The sequence below is a fragment of the Moschus berezovskii genome, chromosome 9 (genome assembly GCF_049115385.1).
Source record: "Moschus berezovskii isolate FMDL1 chromosome 9, NW_MosBer_1.0, whole genome shotgun sequence".
NCBI lineage: Eukaryota > Metazoa > Chordata > Mammalia > Artiodactyla > Moschidae > Moschus > Moschus berezovskii.
Genome location: NC_142468.1, coordinates 3,154,425 through 3,173,203, shown reverse-complemented (window position 1 = coordinate 3,173,203; position 18,779 = coordinate 3,154,425). Strand labels below are relative to the sequence as shown.

General features: G+C 41.6%; 1 protein-coding gene across 1 annotated transcript in view; it reads right to left on the bottom strand.

Annotated features, from left to right (window-relative positions):
- The window catches only part of PTPN21 (protein tyrosine phosphatase non-receptor type 21), a 74,657-nt gene that overhangs the window by 37,106 nt on the left and 18,772 nt on the right, over positions 1 to 18,779 (bottom strand). Inside the window, exon 3 of the mRNA XM_055435537.2 lies at positions 4,386 to 4,555. Within this exon, the coding sequence (XP_055291512.2) occupies positions 4,386 to 4,555 (170 nt within the window). The remainder of the gene's footprint in view (positions 1 to 4,385; positions 4,556 to 18,779) is intronic.

The window sequence follows — 18,779 nt, the reverse complement described above, 5'->3', positions numbered from 1 at the left end:
GACTTCTCCATTTTGATAAAGCTCTGCACTGAAGATTTGTTCTGCCTTCCTTTTATTTATTCACTAAGGGAATTACTAGGGCCTTCTATGCATCAAGCGCTGTTCCAGATGCTGGGGACACAGTGCTGAATGAAGATCCACCAACCCTCTGCCGATACGGCCTACAGGACTATCTTGAATCCACAGTCTCTTCCAGGTTTGCTGTCTGTGAAGCTCGACCCAGTTACAGTTCAAAATGGCGTTTCCCGCAGAGCCCACCCTTTAACCACCTCGTATGAGTCCTTACGTCATCCTACTTTATTTACCTTCGACATTTCCGTTTTTTGTTACCAAAAATCTTGAGCAAAACACCATCCATTTGAATAAGAATTTAGATCCAACTTAAACCCTTCTACCTTCTGGTAGCAGAACCCATAGATTTCCCTCCATCAGCAGAGAGAATGCTGGCCGCACTGGGTCTGGTCACTGAGGAAACCTTGCAACTCTCTCCCAGGAAGCTCCTTTCAAGCCTCTAAGTCGTCTATATCGAACATGCTGTCCACTTATTCCACTCTGAATGTTCTCGGTCTTTTTCTTAAGCAAATCACTGGAAACAGGTGCACATTCTAGACTGATACCTAGCTTATGGCATATACTTTCCTAACTGGCCTCCTGCCTGTAGTCTTGTAACCTCTAATCTACCTTCCATGATGGGTGATCTTTGTAGAATACACATTTCATCATTCCCTTCCATTAAAACTCAAAAATGCCTATCCCCATTGGTCTATGACTTTATGACTTGGGCATTTCATTTTCCAACCTTCTGTTCTCCTCTCGAGGTAATAAGAAATTCCTTGGAAAAAAAAAATCAGTTGCTTTTATTATCCCCTTATTTTGCACAAGCTACTCCCTCTAACTAGAAAATTCCTTGTAAAGTCAAGTGAAAAGTCACCATCTTTACCTTCCCTGTTCATGTTCCCTGCAACCCACTCCTAGGAATCCAGTGCTATAATTCAGTTCAGTTCAGTCACTCAGTCGTTTCCAACTCTTTGTGACCCCATGGACTGCAGCACGCCAGGCTTCCCTGTCCATCTCCAACTCCTGGAGCTTGCTCAAACTCATGTCCATTAAGTCAGTGATGCCATCCAATCATCTCATCCTCTGTCATTCCCTTCTGCTGCCTCCAATCTTTCCCAGAATCAGGGTCTTTTCTAATGAGTAAGTTCTGCACATCAGGTGGCCAAAATATTGGAGTTTCAGCTTCAGCATCAGTCCTTCTGATGAATATTCAGGAATGATTTTCTTTAGGATTGACTGGTTTGATCTCCTTGCAGTCCAAGGGACTCTCAAGAGTCTTCTCCACCACCACAAAAGCATCAGTTCTTCAGTGCTCAGTTCTCTTTATAGTCCAACTCTCATGCATGACTACTGGAAAAACCTTAGCTTTGACTAGATGGACCTTTGTGGGCAGAGTAATGTCTCTGCTTTTTAATATGCTGTCTAGATTGGTCATAGCTTTTCTTCCAAGGAGCAAGCATCTTTGAATTTCATGGCCACAGTCACCATCTGCAGTAATTTTGGAGCTCCCCAAAATAAAGTCTTTCACTGTTTCCATTGTTTCCCCATCTATTTGCCATGAAGTGATGGAACCACATGCCATGATCTTAGTTTTTTGATTGTTGAGTTTCAAGCCAGCTTCTTCACTCTCCTCTTTCACTTTCATCAAGAGACTCTTTAGTTCCTCTTCGCTTTCTTCCCTAAGGCTGGTGTCATCTGCATATCTGAGGTTACTGATATTTCTCCCGACAATCTTGATTTCAGCCTGTGCTTCATCCAGTCTGGCATTTCACACGATGTATTCTGCATATAAGTTAAATAAGCAAGGCAACAATAAACAGCCTTGACGCACTCCTTTCCCAATTTGGAACCAGTCCGTTGTTCCATGTCCGGTTCTAACTGCTGCTTCTTGACCTGCACACAGATTTCTCAGGAGGCAGGTCAGGTGATCTGGTATTCCCATCTCTTCCAGAATTTCCCATTTTGCTGTGATCCACACAAAGGCTTTCCCATAGTCAATGAAGCAGAAGTAGATTTTTTTTTCTGGAATTCTCTTGCTTTTTCTATGATCCAACAAATGTTGGCAATTTGATCTCTGGTTCCTCTGAGATCTAAATTCAGCTTGAACATCTGGAAGTTCTCGGTTCACATACTGTCGAAGCCTAGCATAGAGAATTTTAAGCATTACTTTCTTAGTGTGTGAGATGAGTGCAATTGTGCGGTAGTTTGAGCATTCTTTGGCATTGCCTTTCTTCGGGATTGGAATGAAAACTGATCTTTTCCAGTCCTGTGGCCACTGCTGAGTTTTCCAAATTTGCTGGCATATTGAGTGCAGCACTTTCACAGCATCATCTTTTAGGATTTGAAATAGCTCAATTGGAATTCCATCACCTCCACTAGCTTTGTTCATAGTGATGCTTCCTAAGGCCCACTTGACTTGGCATTCCACTTGACTTCGCCTTTCCCTCCTCCAGCGGGATCTTCCCAACCCAGGGATAGAACTGAGGTCTCCCATATTGCAGGTACATACTTTACCAGCTGAGCCACAAGGGAAGCCTGTGCTATAATTAAAGCATGTATTACCATAATACACTGTAGTTGTTCATGTACATGGACTGTCAGTTCCACCAGACTGTGACAACTCCTCCAGAGTAAGAGTAAAGCATATCTACTTGTATATTCATCTCCCACAGTAACCACCATAATTCTTACATACCATATTATATCTTCAATAAATGTTTAAACAAATGAGACAAAGTGGTCAGTTACTGTTTTCTCCTCCTGGCTTCCACTCTCTGCAATTTTTATAGCTTAGATCTGCTCTGTAGTCAGTTCATGCTAATCCCTAGAACCTGACTTTAGCTCCTTTGGTTATCCACCTTCTTCCAATAATTAACTGCAAACTCAGTAGTTAAAAAGGATGTTCCACAGACCCAGGGCAATATCGTGTTTTTACTATCTGCAAGCCATTGTGTGGTCTGAAAGGTAAAGTTAAAGAAAACATGGGTTTAAAATCTAAGAAAAAGATATGTACACAAATAACTGTAGTGAGAGGCTGTGACAGATGCCGTCTTAACATAAGTACAAGCAAATTCTAGAGCAGTCTGGAGAAGGAAAAGCTCATTCCAGCCTCGGCAGTCACAGAAGCTTTATGCAGGAGGTGCCTTTGGAACTAAAATCAGATGAACAGGATTCTGGTTACAGATGTCTGACAGAAAGGTCTAGGACACAAAGGCGGAAACGCACGCAGCATGTTCAGAGCGCTGGAAGCAACCCAGCTCCGCTCCAAAGCAAGGCTAAACAGGGTTAAAAGGTGCTGGATTCCGGAAAATGTAAAAGGCAGGCTCAAGAATCCAAATTTGGGATAAGCAACAAGGTCCTACTGTTCAGCACAGAAAACTATATATAATATCCCATGAAAAACCATAATGGAAAATAACATTCTAAAAGGAATGTGTGTGTGTGTGTATGTGTGTGTGTGTAACTGAACCGCTAAGCTGTACAACAGGAATTAACACAACACCATATATCAACCATGTGAAAGTGTTAGTCGTTTGGTCGTGTCCAACTCTTTGTGTCCCCATGGACTGTGGCTCGCCAGGCTCCTCTGTCCATGGGATTCTCCAGGCAAGAATACTGGAGTGGGTTGCCATTTCCTTCTCTAGGGGATCTTCCCGACCCAGGGATTTAACCTGGGTCTCCCACATTGTAGGCAGATTCTTTACCACCTGAGCCATCAACTATACTTCAGTTAAAAAAAAAAGAAAGCAAACTTGATTCCTTGTTTCTTTGTTTTGGTATCTTCAAGGGAAAAAACAACATTTAGTTCCTCTATCCCACCCCGTAATAATTCTGCCCTCGCTGCCTTTGTTACTAAAGTGCATTTACTGGCCGATATTTTCTGACCTCAAACCCTTCCCCCACCTCCTTTTCGTTCCACGCCTATGAACACGGCCGCTGGGGTCACAACTTCTACACATTTTCTTCAGGAGTAAACAGATTTTGCGGCTATTTTTGAAAAATCTCCTCTCTCATTTCATTGTTACTAAGGTCAGAAACAAATCAACAAAAACATTAAGGTTGACATCACATGAAGAGGAGTTCACAGCCAGGGTAAAAACATCATTTTTCCTTTTAATCGTTCCTCTGTGCCCAGTGAACCCATAACCGATGCAACATGCCATAAAGCACCCTGACACACCACATACCAGAACCTCCATGCAATGCTGTGGCTAAAAGTGCATGGTGAGACGGCAAAGGTTAGTTTTACCTCCTGACTCCTCCAGCCTTAGTTGCATTTTTCTAATCTCACCGGATTTCCTAAAAATAAACAGTACCTTCTTTCTTACCTGGTAATCTCCTGCTGCAGCTGTGAAACTGAAGGCACGTAAAACACCACTCCAAAATAGATGGTAGGTTCCAGGGCATATTTATCCAGCTGCTTCTTTAGAGGTTTTTCCAAATCCACCCACCGGCGCTGATTTTGCTTGTTGTAATACCAGAGGCTGAAGTACGTGATCTGGAAAGAGGGAGAATCAGTGAAGGAGGCAGAAATATACAGAAGTTACTGCTCTAGTCCGCTGCCTTTTCACACTGTTCTTGGGGCAGGGGTGCGGGCAAGGGGTGAGACGGTTAGATGGCATCACTGACTCATTGGACATGAATTCGAGCCAACTCCTGGAGACAGTGGAGGACAGAGGAGCCTGGCGTGCCACAGGGCCACGGGTCACAGAGAGCTGGACACAACCCAGTGACTGCACAGCAACAACATATCCATGACCTGGAGCCAAGAGACCACAGGTTCCTATTGCTTCTCTTCTCAGAAAGGGGCCGCGGCAAAACCTAAAGGGGGTAAAAAACAAGCAAGAGGCGAGCTCTATCTCTGTATAGATGCTCATTCAGGAAACAGAGGCGCGGACCTCCTTGGTGGTCCAGTGGTTAAGACTCCAGGCTTCCCTGCAGTGGGCATGGGTTCAAACCCTGGTTGAGGAACTAAGATCCCACATGCCACACAGTCGGGAAAAAAAAAATAGAGGCAAAAGTCAATTGCACTTGCACACTATTTCTTGAACTCTGCACAAAAAATGTCTAATATCAGACTTCAGCAGATACTACACAATTTTACGTAAGTTCAACAACAAAAAACATACTGAAAAAATATTTAGTTTTCAGTGAGTTCCCTGGTGGTCTAGTGGTTACGATTCAGGGCTTTCACTGTTGTGGCCTGGGTTCAACATCTGGTCAGGGAACTGAGATCCTGCATTATACGCCCAATAAAAAAAAAAGTTTAGCTTTTAAATATCAAAATATTAAATTTATCATAATTAATGTTATAAGAAGCATAACTGGGGTTTTTCCTAAATTTTGACCAGATAGTATTAATCCAACTTGTCACTATATTCAAATTTGGCATCTAAACTAAATTATTTCATGTAAATACTATAAATTCTAGTAATAAAGATGCAATTGCAATAGCCAAGGCAATCCTGAGAAAGAAAAATGGAGCTGGAGGAACCAGACTCCCTGACTTCATGCTATACTACAAAAGCTATACTCATCAAAACCGTTTGGTACTGGCATAATAAAATATACCTCAGTGGAACAGGACAGAAAGCCCAGAGATAAACCCATGCACCTATGGTCGACTAACCTATCACACAGAGGGCAAGGGAACACAGTGGAGGAGACTGTCTCCCCAGTAAGTGATTCTGGGAACACTGGACAGTTTGTAAAAGAATGAATTTTAAACACTCTGTAATACCAGACATAAAAATAAACTCAAACTGGAGTAGACACCTACATCTAAGGCTGGACACTATAACTCTTAGCTGAAAACACGGGCAGAACACTCTCTGACATAAATAGCAGCAACATCTTTTTTGATCCACCTCCCAACAAAAAGAAATACCGAAACGTAAAAGCTTTTGCACAACAAAAGAAACCATAAGCAAAAAGAAAAGACAACCTGCAGGATGGGAGAGAGTATCTGGAACCACCATGTGACCCAGCAGTCCCATATATCCAGGGAAAACCAAGATCCAAAATGACACATGCGCCCCCAAGTTCACTGCAGCACCACTTACAATAGACAAGGAAGCAGCCTAAGTTTCCACTGACAGGAGCAGATAAAGAAGATGGAGTACTACATACAATGGGGTATCACTCAGCCATAAAAAGACGTAACGCCCCAGGCAGCAACATCAGTGGACCCAGAAATCGCCACACTGAGGAACCGTATCAGAGAAACACAAAATACCATATGATGTTGCTAACACATGGAATCTAAAAAAAAACAAAAAACAGTAAAATGAACTCATTTACAAAACAGAGTCACAGATGCAGAAAAACTTACACTTAACAGGGGGAAAGGGGGGGATAAATTGGGAGATTGGGATTATATACACATAATTATATCTATTTTATATACATATAAAATAGACAACTAATAAGGACATACTACTTAATATTCTCATGACCTATATGCGAAAAGAATCTACAGAAGAGTGGATATATGTATAACTGATCCACTTTGCTATACACTTGAAACTAACACAACATTGTAAATCAACAATATGCCAATAAAAATTATTAAAAAATAAAAATAAGATTAAAAAATGCAACTGCAACTTTCCTTTGCCCCTCAAACTTCATTAATTACAAATTTACACAGTAACTAATGCTACGGAGATAAATATACACACACAAGAAAAAGTTATAGCTAAGGCAATAAGGCTACTTAAGTGTCCCACTCAGAGGCTCAAGAAAAACGCCAGATATTAGCATTGAAATCTCAGTTGCCACGCGACAAGCTGTTTAAGTAAATCAATCCTAGCCCTGGACTGGTCAACCTGAAAAGGAGCTAATGCACGTCAGGGCTGAAATGACAGTCTCCAGCCACTGCTAATATTTACCTCAAAAATCAATTGACAGATCAAGGCAACTGGAAAAATAGCTGTTTTGTTCTAGACTCTAGAGTAACACTGTCAAACGGAACTTCCTCTGATGGTTGAGCTGCGGGTATCTGCATTCTCTGGGGATGTGAAATGTGGCTAGTACAGCTGAGGAACCTAATTTCCAATGTCACGTAATTCTAATGGACTGAAATAGCTGCAGACATCTAGGGGCCACTGCATTGGTTCATACAGCTTTAGAGCAACAGTAATACAGTCAATAATAACACACAGGCTATTTCTTTAACCATAACCCTCAAAAAAATGAGTCTCCAATTTAGAGGGGAAAAAAAAACCCAACATTAAAACAAGACCTCAATATTAATAAATTTACCTTACAATTTTTTTTTTAAACAAAGGAAGACCCATACCTTTCAAATGAGTCTATTAGGGGCTTCCCTGGTGGCTCAGCAGTAAAGAATCCACCTGCCAACACAGGAGGCATGGGGTCGATCCCTGATCCGGGAAGATCCCACATGCCGCAGAGCAATTAAGCCCGGGCGCCACAGCTGGTGAGCCTGTGCTCCAGAGCCTGGGAGCCGCAGCTCCTGCGCCCGCGTGCTACAACTCCTGAAGCGGGCACACCTAGAGCCATGCTCCCCAACAAGAGAGGCCCGCAGGCCGCAGCCAAAGGGTAGTCCCCCGACCCTGCTCACTACAACTCCCGGAAAGCCCACAGAGCAATGAAGACCCAGCACAGCCAAAAATAAACAAGTTTTTAAAAAATGAGTCTATTAATCATATAACTCAACAAGAGTCAAAAATGTATGTATCTGTTTTCCCTTTATAGCCAAATAGCTAGAGCAGTGCAGGAATTCAGTAAACTTTGAATAAGAGAACAAATATTCTCCTGCTTCTCAGCTGTCACCCAAATTATCACACACAAATGGAATATTCTGAACATTTACTATGTTGGACCAAGTTCTGTTCTAAGAACTAGAGCAATATTATAGATTCATTTCAGTTCAGTTGCTCAGTCGTGTCCGACTCTCCGCGACCCCATGAATCACAGCACGCCGGGCCTCCCTGTCCATCACCAACTCCCGGAGTTCACTCAAACTCATGTCCACAGAGTCGGTGATGCCATCCAGCCATCTCATTCTCCGTCGTCCCCTTCTCCTCCCGCCCCCAACCTTTCCCAGCATCAGAGTCTTTTCCAGTGAGTCAACTCGTCGCATGAGGTGGCCAAAGTATTAAATCACCACTATTACCTTATCCAATGGATGTTTGCTGTGTATGTTAAACTCTAAAACCAGTGTTTCTCCAAATGCCGTCGTTGGACCACCTCTACTGGAATTACCTGGAGCACAATGAGGCCAACAGAGACATTAAACTGTCAGGTAATTCTCATACCCACTACAGCACATGGCACCCCGCCCCACTTCAACGTTGTGTAGGAGACCGTCATATGAACAACCTACCCTTGAAAAGCTGCATGGAAATCAAATTTTTGAAAATTCAAACACACTTTTAATATAGCAGAAAGTTGAGTCCTCCTGCTGTTAATTATCGTCTGAGGTTGTGATCATATTTATAAAATAAAATACGCCATCTGAATGAACAGTGTCACGTTTTTGGAAAACAGGTACTGTTCTAATTCCTTCTTTCATCTGAGCTGCAACTTTCAGAAAACAAAAATCTAGTAATGGGAGGAAGCTGCTGCTAAAGACCAAAGTCCCGAGTTTAATTTCTAACGCTTGCTGTGAAGTGGAAAAGTCCATGAGTCCAAGTCAGTTTTCTCGACTATATTAAGGCAATAATACCTCCCTCATGACTCCACCATGAGATCTACATGCAAAACACATGTGACCGCATTCTGCCACTGGAAAACCACTATGCTTGAAAAGACTAGCTTCACCCACTCTGACAAACACCAACAAAACCAACTGAAGATCTCGCCAAAAAAAAAACAAGAAACCTTTCTAATCACATTTGGTAATTACAACACAGTACGCTTCTGTTCATTGTATGTATATTTTGCGTTCTATTTTAGATTTGGATTGCATGTACCATGTTTGGTCTATAACGCATACCACTGCAATACACTAAGTTCTACAAATAATTATTTTTTGCCATAAACCCAAAAGCCTGGGCATTCTTTAGGATCTAAAACTGTTTTGGTCATAAAAATTAGAAGGTCTTTAAAATATTCTGTAAACATTACTTTTCCCTTTAAATCTAGTTGGACTTGAATCCTCTGAACACAAAAATTTACATAGAAGCATAAAACTATAGGTTTATTATATAATTTATGAACAGACATTATTATATAAAAATATATGAATAATCTGTTAGCATTCTTAAAAAGCACATTGTAGAAGAAATAAACTCTTAATATGTGCTAAGCTTATTTACTTTAGCAATGCATTTATTGCTTATGTCACATATATGGATAGAACACCGAAAAGAACTGCATTTGTGAAACTGCATCATAATTAGTTTTTTTGTGAACCGTGAACTTGCAGATGTTCAAGCTGGTTTTAGAAAAGGCAGAGGAACCAGAGATCAAATTGCCAATATCCGCTGGATCATGGAAAAAGCAAGAGAGTTCCAGAAAAACATCTATTTCTGCTTTATTGACTATGCCAAAGCCTTTGACTGTGTGGATCACAATAAACCGTGGAACATTCTGAAAGAGATGGGAATACCAGACCACCTGACCTGCCTCTTGAGAAACCTGTATGCAGGTCAGGAAGCAACAGTTAGAACTGGACATGGAACAACAGACTGGTTCCAAACAGGAAAAGGAGTACGTCATGGCTGTATATTGTCACCCTGCTTATTTAACTTATATGCAGAGTACATCATGAGGAACGCTGGGCTGGAGGAAGCACAAGCTGCAATCAAGATTGCCGGGAAAAATATCAATAACCTCAGCTATGCAGATGACACCACCCTTATGGCAGAAAGTGAAGAAGAACTAGAGTCTCTTCGGCATTGAAACATGTATGTTGTCATATGTGAAACGAATCACCAGTTCAGGGTCGATGTATGTTATAGGATGCTCGGGGCTGGTGTGCGGGGATGACCCAGAGGGAGGATCAAGGGAGGAGGGAGGTGGGAGGGGGGTTCAGGAAGGGGAACTCATGTACACCAGGGATGGATTCATGTCAATGTATGGCAAAACCAATATAATATTGTAAAATAATTAGCCTCCAATAAAAAATAAAATAAAGAGTCTCTTGATGAAAGTGAAAGAGGAGAGTGAAAAAGTTGGCTTAAATCTCAACATTCAGAAAACTAAGATCATGGCATCCAGTCCCATCACCTGATGGGAAATAAATGGGGAAACAGTGGAAACAGTGTCAGACTTTATTTTGGGGGCTCCAAAATCACTGCGGATGCTGACTGCAGCCATGAAATTAAAAGACGCTTACTCCTTGGAAGGAAAGTTATGAACAACCTTGATAGCATATTAAAAAGCAGAGACATTACTTTGCCAACAAAGGTCTGTCTAGTCAAGGCTATGGTTTTTCCAGTGGTCATGTATGGATGTGAGAGTTGGACTGTGAAGAAAGCTGATCGCCGAAGAATTGATGCTTTTGAACTGTGGTGCTGGAGAAGACTCTTGAGAGTCCCTTGGACTGCAAGGAGATCCAACCAGTCCATTCTAAAGGAGATCAATCCTGGGTGTTCATTGGAAGGACTGATGCTAAAGCTCAAACTCCAATACTTTGGCCACCTCATGCGACGAGTTGACTCACTGGAAAAGAGTCTGATGCTGGGAAGGATTGGGGGCAGGAGGAGAAGGGGACGACAGAGAATGAGATGGCTGGATGGCATCACTGACTCGATGGACATGAGTTTGCATGAACTCCGGGATTTGGTGATGGACAGGGAGGCCCGGCGTGCTGTGATTCATGGGGTCGCAAAGAGTCGGACACGACTGAGCGACTGAACTGAGAATCTAGAATACATAAATAATTCACACAACAATGAAAAGACAAACAATCCAATTTTTTAAAAAGGCAAAGGACTTGAATAAATATTTCTCCAAAGAACATATACAAATGGCCAAGAAACACAGGAAAAAAATGCTCAATCACCATTAGTTAAACCCAACTCAGAGCCACAATGAGACACCACTCCACACCCATTAGGAAGGCTATAACCTAAAACAGAAAGCAAGTGATGCTGAGAAACTGGAGAAATTAAACCCGTGCACATGCTGGTAAGAATGCACACTGGTTCAGCTGCCACGGAAAACAGTCTGGCAGTTCCTCGAAAAGTTAAATACATAATTACCATGTGACACACCAGTTCCACTCCTATTTATTTTCCTGCAAGAACTAAAAACAGGTACTCAAACATATATTTAATACATGTATACACATGTCTATAGCAGAACTATTGGCAATAGCCGAAAAGGTGGAAACAACTCACGTGTCTATTGGTAGAGGAAAAGAAAAATTATGGAATTATACATATAATGGAAGATTATTCAGTCATTTTTATAAAAGACAGACACATGCTACAACATGCATGGGCCTCAAAAACATTACAGTAAGAGGAGGAGACGGGGACGACAGAGGATGAGACGGCTGGATGGCATCACCGACTCGATGGACATGAGTCTGGGTGGACTCCGGTAGCTGGTGATGGACAGGGAGGCCTGGCGTGCTGCAGCCCATGGGGTCGCAAAGAGTCGGACACGACTGAGCAACGGACGTGAAAGAAGACAGACACAAAAGGTCACACATTGTGTAATTCCATTTAAAGGAAATATCCATAAAGACAAAGCAGAGGAGGAAGTAGGGGGGAATGGGGAGAAACTGCTTACTAGGAGAGCATGCCCATTTCGAGAAATAAAAATGTTTTGTAACTAGACAGAGGTAAGATTGTGAATGGAATAAATGCCATAGAATTGTTTACTTTGAAATGGTTAACTTTCTGTTGTGTAAGTTGCATCTCAAAAAAAGTTATTTTTGAAGAATCAGAACCACTCACACTTAAAATCAAAACACAGAATTTTTAAACTTTATTTTCAGGGGAATTCCCTGGCTCTCCAGTGGTTAAGACTCCATACTACCATTGCAACGGGTCCAGGTTCGATCCCTGGTCAGGGAACGAAATTTCACAAGCTGTGCGGTGCAACCAAAGGAGGTAAAAATGATTTTTAAATGTTTACATACATCAAATTCAGTTTATCTGACAAAGTCTAAGGGAAAAAAATGAACCAGAAATAGAGGAACCTAGCTATGAGTTAATTATATTTCTATTTTCTAACATCTAAACTTAGGTAAAGATTTTGGCACAGTTTGACAAGTACCTGACAAACTCAATTATCTGAACAGAAATGAAAAACACTGGATAGACAAAAATGTGAGTGAATAATGAAAGACTTGTCAAAACGGAAGTGATAAAGTATACACCCGTGACGAGGGAAATATCTCCTTTCTCTGTTATGGGATTGTTTGAAACTTTATTGTACACATACTTGTAATGAGTTTAATAACCTGGTTACCCAATTAAAAAGTAGATCAAAAGAGGACAAATGAAAGGGAAAAGAGTTAATAGCATGTGGGCAGGAGCGGGAAGTGATAGGTAACACTCTTTTACCAACAGAGAACACACACAAACAAAAGTCCTTCCAAGGTACATTATAAAGAATCACAAAGACAAAGGAACAAATTCACTCTAAACATTAATTAAGGCATGTATTTAATAACAACCACTGCTGATAATAATGAGTCAGTGTCCTTTTGTTTAAGATGGGCAGGGAAGTTCACAAACCTTTCTAAACAGTGGCATTGGTCTTTGGACCAAAGAGTTCTCCTTGATTATAGGCAAAGTTAGTTATTTCATTTCCCAAATATAGATAGAAAATTAATATATTTTATATACAGTTTTCAGTACTTGAGCCAACTGTGGTTTCATTCAGTTCAGTTCAGTCGTTCAGTCGTGTCCAACTCTCTGCAACCCCATGAATCACAGCACGCCAGGCCTCCCTGTCCATCACCAACTCCCGGAGTTCACTCAAACTCATGTCCACAGAGTTGGTGATGCCATCCAGCCATCTCATTCTCTGTTGTCCCCTTCTTCTCCCGCCCCCAACCTTTCCCAGCATCAGTCTTTCCCAGTGAGAAAGTCCAACCGTATTTTCCAAAGCCGTGAAAGATACTTCGGTTTTTGCTGTTTGAGGGAACTGCTGTTGCCTCTATTTCCTCCAGGGGCTATGCTTGCAATTCCCATAGCTGCCACTAGGAGGTGCAGTGCCAAGCGCACAGACGGATGGTCCAAAGGCTTGGTTCTGAATCCTGGTTCCACCACTCATCAGCTCCTGAGCAAGTCACTTCCTCACTGAGTCTCAGCTTAACCTCAGGGAAAATAACACAACATACCCTGCCTTTCTCAAAAAGTTGCACAGAAGTATTTTGTAAGTTATAAGTGGGCGGAAAAAATGGGTGTTGTTTTCTTGTTGAGTCGCTAAGTTGTGTCCGATTCTTTCAAGACCCCATGAGCTGTAGCCCAGCAGGCTCCTCTGTCCATGGGATTTCCCAGGCAAGAATACTGGAGTGAGTTGCCATTTCCTTCTCCAAAGTATCCTCCCGAATTGCAATCTCCTCTAGGGATCAAACCCATGTCTCCTGCATTGCAAGCGGATTCTTTACCACTGAGCCACCAGGAAAAGGCCATATGTAAACTTAGCAGGTAGGATCTCTTTAGGTGTGTCTGAGAGCAAAGAACAAAACCCGAGCCAAGAATGCTTCTTCCCTGGAAACAAAACTGCTCAAATAATACTCAAATTAATGCATTCCATTATAATGTTACCAGGACTTTAAAAAAAAAAATACAAAATTTTGCTGACAGCAGGCTCCCTGTAGGCCTTAAATTTCAACGATCACCAGTCATTACTTGGTCTAGGTATTTCTGAGAATCATGTCTTCTCTTTCTTAAGTCCAAATTTTTGGGTTGTGCATGTCCTGTATTTTTTATGGGCTTGGTCTAATTATAATAATTTCCCCATAAACCAGCCTTTAATAACTGGCTTTTGGTTCACGCCTCCCACCATTCCTCATCTAATTAACTACCCAGTACCTGTCCCAATAAGAAACTGTACCTCCCCTTGGCAGCTTTTTCTCCACATCTGTCTCTCCCACTGTGACCAAAGCAAGCTGACCTGACCCGTGGGAAACTCATTCCAACAGAAACCTCTGAACATCTGAACTTCCAGGATCCTCTGGATCAGTTCTCGATTACTGGGACTTGCTTGGTGGTCCAGTGGCTCGGACTCCACACTCCAACTCACAGGGCCCGGTTCAGTGACACTCAGGGAACTAGATCCCACAGGCCACGACTAAGAGTTTGAACACCGCAATTAAAAAAGATTTCACGTGAAGCGTCAAAGATGGAAGATCCCCATGCTGCAACTATAAGACCCAGTGCAAATAAACCTTTTTTTTAATTCTCAATTATCACTGAATAATTTTTGTGAAACTTCTTCACTGTCTATGTAGATATTCACCCTTTCCTATTTTGTTCTGAACAAACATATCAGTAGTTTTCATAAAGTTATTCAATGATTTCTTCAGAGCTATCTAAATGTTTCGTAACGATTCCCTAAAATTGTACCGATAACTGTGCCTGCTATGTGAGCTACAATAAAAACAAGCTACACAGTTACAAAACCTGGCTTCTTTCCAAACACAACATGGCTGACTTACTTTAAATGAACTAATATTTACTCTGAGAACAAGGTGATTTTGATAATCCAGCTTTCTGCTATCAGATGAAAAGACAGTTTACAAACCTTAGAGCTTGCATAAAAGGTGCAGGGCCCCCAAATTGCAGTCGTTTAAAGAGATACCAGCTATTATAAGCAGGTCCAAATCCTGTCAGAATGTAAACCCCTTCCAAATACAAGTCACTTCTTGTCTAATTATTTTAAGAGTCTCTTAGTTGTACTATTTTTAAAGCAGAGGGACATACAAATTAGCCAGAGGGTTTTTTAAGCCACTGATGCATTGAGTTTGATAAAAGTTAATCCCATATAAAATTGCAACTATAATTTTATCCTGATGCTTTTCTTAGACTAGGCAAGAGTCAGAAGGCTTTTCATCAGGAGAGAGACGAGAGGAGATAGCAGTAGATAAAGCCTATCCCTAGCAGAGATCATCTAACCAGGGTAGTTATCGAGTATTAACCTAATTCAATGCCAGAGACTTACCGCTACACCATGTGTGCCATAAATAATGAAGCACTGCACGTCTTCCTTTTGACATATAGTGTGGTGGTCACAGCACCTCAAAGCAGACAGTATTCTTTTCTTTTCTGTTTAATTCCAATCCAGTTTCTTCTGTCATTGGTCGGGTAATATATTATCCATTTCAGAGTCAAGGTTATAATATACAACATCACTAAACTCTACGCAGATGAGGACTCAAGAAGGTAACAATCAAAAGTACATCTTAGTCCTGAAATTACATTGAAACGTATTCAACCGAAGCCCAAGTGACTGAAGTCCTCAAATGATCAGTGCTGGAGCATTTAATTTTCAGAAAAAGAGGGAAATGGTAAACCACTTTCTTGAAACAAAGTCCAGGGCGTGAACTGAGAGGACGGCTCATATCTTTTCTGCTTACCATCCTGGGTAAAGACGCTATGAAGGAACAAGGATCCTGAAACGCAACAAGATCACTCCTCAAAAATATACTGCACTTTCCAAGAAAAACGGGCCAATGTCTTAGAAAGAGTCATCGATTCCTTCGGCGAATACTGACTATCTCCTCTGTGTCAAACACTGTCCTGGGTAGAAGGGAGACACAGCACTGAACAGAACAACACAATTTCTACCCTCAAGTAACTTACATGACGGCAGGCGGAAAAGACAAGCAACATTATCTGAGAAGTTAGCTAATGACGAGTGCTACGAAGAAAGATATTCAATTATAAGATTAGAATGTCAAACCTTCTTAAAGAGTAAGCTAGAAGTAAGAGGGAAGTTTCAGTTCATGTAACAGTTCACCATGCGAAAGTGAGAGGAATACCTGAGATGTTACTGCGCACACTGTAAGCCTCCAAGGCTGACATTCTCTACGCGTACTACCACACACAAGGTCACTTTGTTTCAGGCCCATGGGACTGAAGGTAAGCCAGAATCTTCCATTCTTCAATCACTGTAGTTAACTAGTTTGTTCTACTGCAGAATCCTCACTTATATCCCATTCTAAGAAATGAATTCCCTTTAGTTCACTCAAGTCGTGTCCAACTCTTTGCGACCCCATGGACTGCAGCACGCCAGGCCTCCCTGTCCATCACCAACTCCCGGAGTTTACCCAAACTTACGTCCATCGAGTCAGTGATGCCATCCAACCATCTCATCCTCTGTCGTCCCCTTCTCCTCCTGCCTTCAATCTTTCCCAACATCAGGGTCTTTGTGAATGAGTCAGCTCTCTGCATCAGGTGGCCAAAGTATTGGAGTTTCAGCTTTAGCATCAGTCCTTCCAATGAACACCCAGGACTGATCTCCTTTATCGTGGACTGGTTGGATCTCCTTGAAGTCCAAGGGACTCTCAAGAGTCTTCTCCAACACCACAGTTCAAAAGCATCAATTCTTCAGCACTCAGCTTTCTTTATAGTCCAACTCTCACATCCATACATGACCACTGGACCATAGCCTTGACTAGACGGACCTTTGTCGGCAAAGTAATGTCTCTGCTTTTCAATATGCTGTCTAGGTTGGTCATAACTTTTCTTCCAAGGAGTAAGCATCTTTTAATTTCATGAGTGCAGTCACCATCTGCAGTGATTTTGGAGCCCAAGAATAAAGTCTCTCACTGTTTCCCCATCTATTTGCCATGAAGTGACTGGACAAGATGCCATGATCTTAGTTTTTTGAATGCTGAGTTTTAAGCCAGCTTTTTCACTCTCCTCTTTCACTTTCATCAAGAGGCTCTTCAGCTCCTCTTCGCTTTCTGCCATAAGGGTGGTGTCATCTGAGTATCTGGGGTTATTGGTATTTCTCCCGGCAATCTTGATTCCAGCTTGCACTTCTTCCAGCCCAGCATTTCTCATGATGTCCTCTGCATAGAAGTTAAATAAGCAGGGTGACAATATACAGCCTTGACAAATTTCTTTCCCTATTTGGAACCAGTCCATTATTCCACGTCCAGTTCTAACTGGTGCTTCTTGACCTGCATACAGATGTCTCAGGAGGCAGGTCAGGTGGCGTGGTATTCCCATCTCTTTCAGAATTTTCCCACAGTTTGTTGCGATTCAGTCAAAGGCTTTGGCATAATCAATAAAGCAGAAGTAGATGTTCTTCTGGAATTCTCTTGCTTTTTCTATGATCCAGTAGATTTTGGTAATTTGATCTCTGGTTCCTCTGCCTTTTCTAAACCCAGCCTGAACATCTGGGAGTTCTCAGTTCACAAGCTGTTGAAGCCTGGCTTGGAGAATTTTGAGCATTACTTTGCTAGTGTGTGAGGTGAGTGCAATTGTGTGGTAGTTTGAACATTCTCTTTGTTCAAATCTCCGAAATTTGGGCCTTTTAGGGCTTGGTCATTAGCTTAATTCACAAATGCCTGTGTTTTAGGGCAACGGATAAATGGTAGCTGTTCTCTTCTTATTGAGAGGACAGTGAAACAGACAGACAACTTCAGTCTAATTTGGCCATATCACAGTCTTTATATTTCAACTGAGTCACAGGAACAAAATTTTTCATGTTTTATTGAAGTATTAGTTATTCCTTTTATCTTGTCTCACCATGAGCAATACTTTTAGTTGTAACCACATAATGTAAAAATGAAAAGAAGGGCTGAAATGGGTTTATTGAGGAACAGCTGCTTGTTTTTCTGACATTCACTTTTGTCAGGTTATATTATAGCTGTTTCACTTACAGAACAAACTTATGGCTACTGGAGCGGGGACAAAAGCGGGGGATAGGGACTGTTAGGGAGTTCGGGATGGTCACGGACACTGTATTTTAAATATAGCAGTGTGTACAGGCTGCATTTACAGGACCTGCTGTGTCACACAGGGAACTCTGCTCAACGTCATGTGCAGCCTGGGTGGGAGGGGAGTTTGTGGGAGAATGGACACAAGTATATGTACTGCCGATAGTATCCCTTCCTATTCACCTGAAACTATCACAACGCTGCTTGTTAACTGGCTACACCCTAACACAAAATAACAAGTTTTCTTAAAAGTTACAGCTGTTTTATGTTATATTGACAGGGTTATGGGGACTTCCCCGGTGGTCAGTGGTTGAGTGGTTAGGACTCGGGGCTCCCACTGCAGGGGGCATGCGTTCAGTCCCTGAGCAGGGACTAACTAAGACCCCACATGATCACAGCCAAAAGACAAAGAAATGGTGATGGTGTGGGGGAAGGCCACAGAGAGAGAAAGGGAATGAGAATGAGGACTTTAAAACCGTACATGAGTATGGTCACAGTTAACGCCTATTGTCTAAAAGAATGCTACCCAACACATTTTGCATTGTCTTAAAAAAAAATACAACAGCTCCACTGCCATTAAACTAGTATTACCATGAAAGATCTGAAGATAAAAAAAAAAATCAGGGAAATTCTTTCCTGGTTAAAATCCTAATTATACATGTGAAGAAACTCAGACTTCTGTTACAACAAGCTATGCTTGCTTCTTCATTAATCAGGGGAGTTTGAAAATCACGGTTTCATCACACAAGAACTAATTTTTTACCTTGTATATTTATCAGGTGGTTTTCTACTTTTAACAAATATTTATCCATATACACAAATACTCAAAGAATAAGAATAAAAGTGTATCCCTTTCTGATGTAAAAAAGCTCTTTCCCTTTTTTTATCAATAATATAA